General features: G+C 44.7%; 1 protein-coding gene across 1 annotated transcript; it reads left to right on the top strand.

Annotated features, from left to right (window-relative positions):
• Positions 1-816: 816 nt before the first annotated feature.
• On the top strand, positions 817-1,812 carry LOC123138680 (BURP domain-containing protein 6-like). Its single transcript, XM_044558609.1, has 2 exons — positions 817-943; positions 1,025-1,812. Exons 1-2 carry the CDS (start codon positions 817-819, stop codon positions 1,810-1,812), a joined length of 915 nt encoding a protein of 304 aa, XP_044414544.1.
• The last annotated feature ends 1,451 nt before the right edge of the window (positions 1,813-3,263 follow it).

Below are 3,263 nucleotides of genomic sequence, written 5' to 3'. Positions count from 1 at the left end.
TTCCACAATGCTCTGCTGGAGATCTTCATTGGTTGCTTGGGTCTTGTAGATTGCTGGATCAAATGGTATTCGGTCGAGTGTGCCCCCATCTCAGCCCGAGTGGCTTCAGGAGGGTGTGACACGAAGCTTCGGTATCTGTTGACACTATGGGACACGCCGGTATTTCAATTTTCATAGTGAAGACAGTGGTGGAGAATTCCATGGCGGCTGAGGTCTGAGTCCTTGTAATGCCGGATCGAGTCTTTGTGGTGATGAGGACTTTGCTTGGTGATTCGTGACTCATAGCAGCGGCATCAGCAAGTGGGCCCGGCAGCACAGGCGGACTACCGAGTCTTAGCTTTGAGGGTGAAAACCCAAGGCGTGGCCTTAATTGGTTGTGCATGGCAGTGACCTTGTTGAAGGTATTGTTTTGAGAGCGCGGATCTTCTCCAGGGTGAAAACCTAAGATCTAGGATCGGGCGATGACGGCTTTCCATCTTGGAGGCGGCGCTTTTGGAGAATTTGAACTTCGAGTGTTGTCTAGGTGATGATTCGCGATGCAGCTACAAGGAATCGATCACTGTAGCAGCATATTTCTTTATTTGTTTTCGTTCTTTCTTTTTTCCTTCTTCTTTTTGTCTTTTGGTTGTGTGCATCTGTAGTGTCCTTACGACATTGTGTTGTTGTAAAGATCGGGTGTAATTGGTATCGTGATATTAATATAGCTCCCATTTAAAGAAAGAGTTCGCGAGCAAGCAGAGTATATATAGAGGGCCAGCGGGAGGCAACCAGCATCCAATCAAAGCACTCTCTCCAGGCTCCAATATTGGTCGAGACATGTACCGTTGTGCTGTGGTCTTTCTGATCGTGGTGGCCGCCTGCACTCCGGCCATGAGCAGCTTTTGGCAGCAGGCCCTCCCGGGCACGCCGATGCCAGAGGCCATCGCAGACCTTGTGCCGAAAGGTACGTCACTTTTGCTTAGATATAATAAGTAACCATGTCATGTTGACACGAGTTTGTAAATAAGTCTGCTGTGTTGTCCAGGCATCGATGATGCGCCTCAAGTGGAGCGCTACCCTGCATTCCCCAGCATCAGTTTGTGCGGTGCTTGGACCGGCATGTGTACGGCGAGCTTGGCGGCACCGACGGGCATCTTCTTCTACGAGGCACAGCTGCGTCCGGGCAGCACCATGACTATGTCCTTCCCTGCAGAAGCTGAGCCGCCCATCCTCCCACACGACCTCGCGGAGAAGGTCCCCTTCGCAAACCGAAGCGCCGTCCTCACCACCTTCAGCATCCCAACAGGCTCCGCCGAGGCATCCCACGTGGCGAAAACACTGAGCCTGTGCCAGTCGCTGCCGCACGCCGGCGAGGTTAGGGTCTGCACCACGTCGCTGGAGAGCACCGTGCGGAGCGCCATGAACATGCTAGGTGGTCGCTCCACCGGTGGTGACCATGGTATGTGGACCGCCACGTCGGTGCTCCCGGCCGGCGGCGGCCTGCCACGTCAGCTGTACAAGGTCCAGGCGGTCACCAAGCTCCTTGGTGACTACTTCGTCGGCTGCCACAAGATGCCATTCCCCTACCGCGTTTACCAGTGTCACATGACGGCCGGGCTCACGGACAAGGGTTATGTGGTCTCGCTCCGGGGACTCGTCGGCGGAGGACCGACAGCCAAGTTGTTAGCATTCTGCCACTTTGACACGTCCAAGTGGAGCCCGGCTCATCCGTCGTTCGAGGTGCTAGGTACACACCCTGGAACGCCGGTGTGCCACTTCATGCCCTACGCCAATCCGGTGTTTGGCATTGGCAAGAAGGCAACCAAACCGTAGTAGGCTGCTACGATGTACCAACAATCCATGCCACTCCCGTCTAGTACCATGGCCAATAATTAGCATCGTGCAGGGAGCGCGAGGTTCACACTGAAGTGTTGTGGCCTAGCACGTAAGACATTTTGTATCAGCTGTCAGCTCAGCTTGTGCCATAAGGATAACAAAGAGTCAATTACACCACCGGTGCTTGAACTTGACGCAAAAAATTATTTTAATGCTAAAACTTGCTGTATACATTAAATCGATGCAACAACTTGACTTGTTTATGCAAATACGGTGCAAATCACAGTTGAATACGCTGCAAGGCTGAGTAGGCATGCCAGCGTGGCATAGGGCCCGCTGTCAGGACAAAAGATGCAGGACGTGTGGCCTATAAATTTGCGAAAATATCCTTGGAAATTTTATTATCACGAGAAAGCCCCAGCAAGACGGGTCCCGTCTGTCAGTACAAAGTGTATATAATCACAAAAATTAGTCATGCTCTCTCTTGAACGCGAGAACTGCAGTGTGCACGCTGAAGGTACTAGCCATGTCAGCCCCAACATTTACCATTGTCATACTGCATAGCTAGCCTAAATATCTTATAACAAGTACGCTCACTGGACATGGACAGCAGTTAGTGCGGCTCACTGTAAGCCCTATTTTTTAAAGATATTTGCAAAATACAAGTAGTAAGTAATAAAGTAATATTCAAATATTTGTATGCTATATATATTATACATAAAAACTTATGATTAGGAAATAAAAGCATTCAAAATGTTCAATGAAAATACAAACATTTTTGTAGAGTCGTGGCTCATATTTAAATTATACAAAATATTGAATGCAAACATTTACTAAATATTTATAACCATTAACTTGTGTATAATTTTCACTTGTGGCCTATATTCAATTTTTTACATAACTTAAGTATTACCACTGTTGAATATTCATATCAAGATTTTATTTTCCAAATTATGAATATTTTTTTACTATACAAACATTATTTTAATAAATACTTGTATACTTTAATTGTACAAACATTTTTATAATTCATAAACTAAGTACATGAAAATTTCAAAATAATACGTATGACCATTTTTAAGTAAGTTATTTCATTGGTATTTATAATATTTATAACACACCAATAGAACACACCAGTATAATTTTTGTTTCTATTCATGTGTTATAATACATGTTTTTTTAGAAAACACGGAATCTTTATTAAAAACAACTTCTTGAAGCAACATATTTATTTCTAAAGGATGACTATTTAAAATTGTGATTGTTTAAAATTATATGAGAATTTATTTTAATATATACAAACTTGTTTAAATAATTTACAGAAATATTTGTATATTTCTTAATTGAAGATTTTATCAAATTATATGAAAGTTTTCTAATTGGAGTGGAAGGATCGGTTGCATGTCTTTATGTGGTCGCTAGTTCGAGTCCCTAAGCCATCTGTTTAA

This window comes from Triticum aestivum, chromosome 6B, assembly GCF_018294505.1.
Source record: "Triticum aestivum cultivar Chinese Spring chromosome 6B, IWGSC CS RefSeq v2.1, whole genome shotgun sequence".
Taxonomy (NCBI): Eukaryota; Viridiplantae; Streptophyta; class Magnoliopsida; order Poales; family Poaceae; genus Triticum; species Triticum aestivum.
This window is presented reverse-complemented; position numbering and strand designations above follow the sequence as displayed.

Bases quoted from the DNA above. Each gene is read 5' to 3' on its own strand.
- LOC123138680 (XM_044558609.1), top strand. From the start codon at position 817: ATGTACCGTTGTGCTGTGGTCTTTCTGATCGTGGTGGCCGCCTGCACT. The intron at 944-1,024 runs GTACGTCACTTT...TGTGTTGTCCAG, and splicing joins CGCAGACCTTGTGCCGAAAG to GCATCGATGATGCGCCTCAA.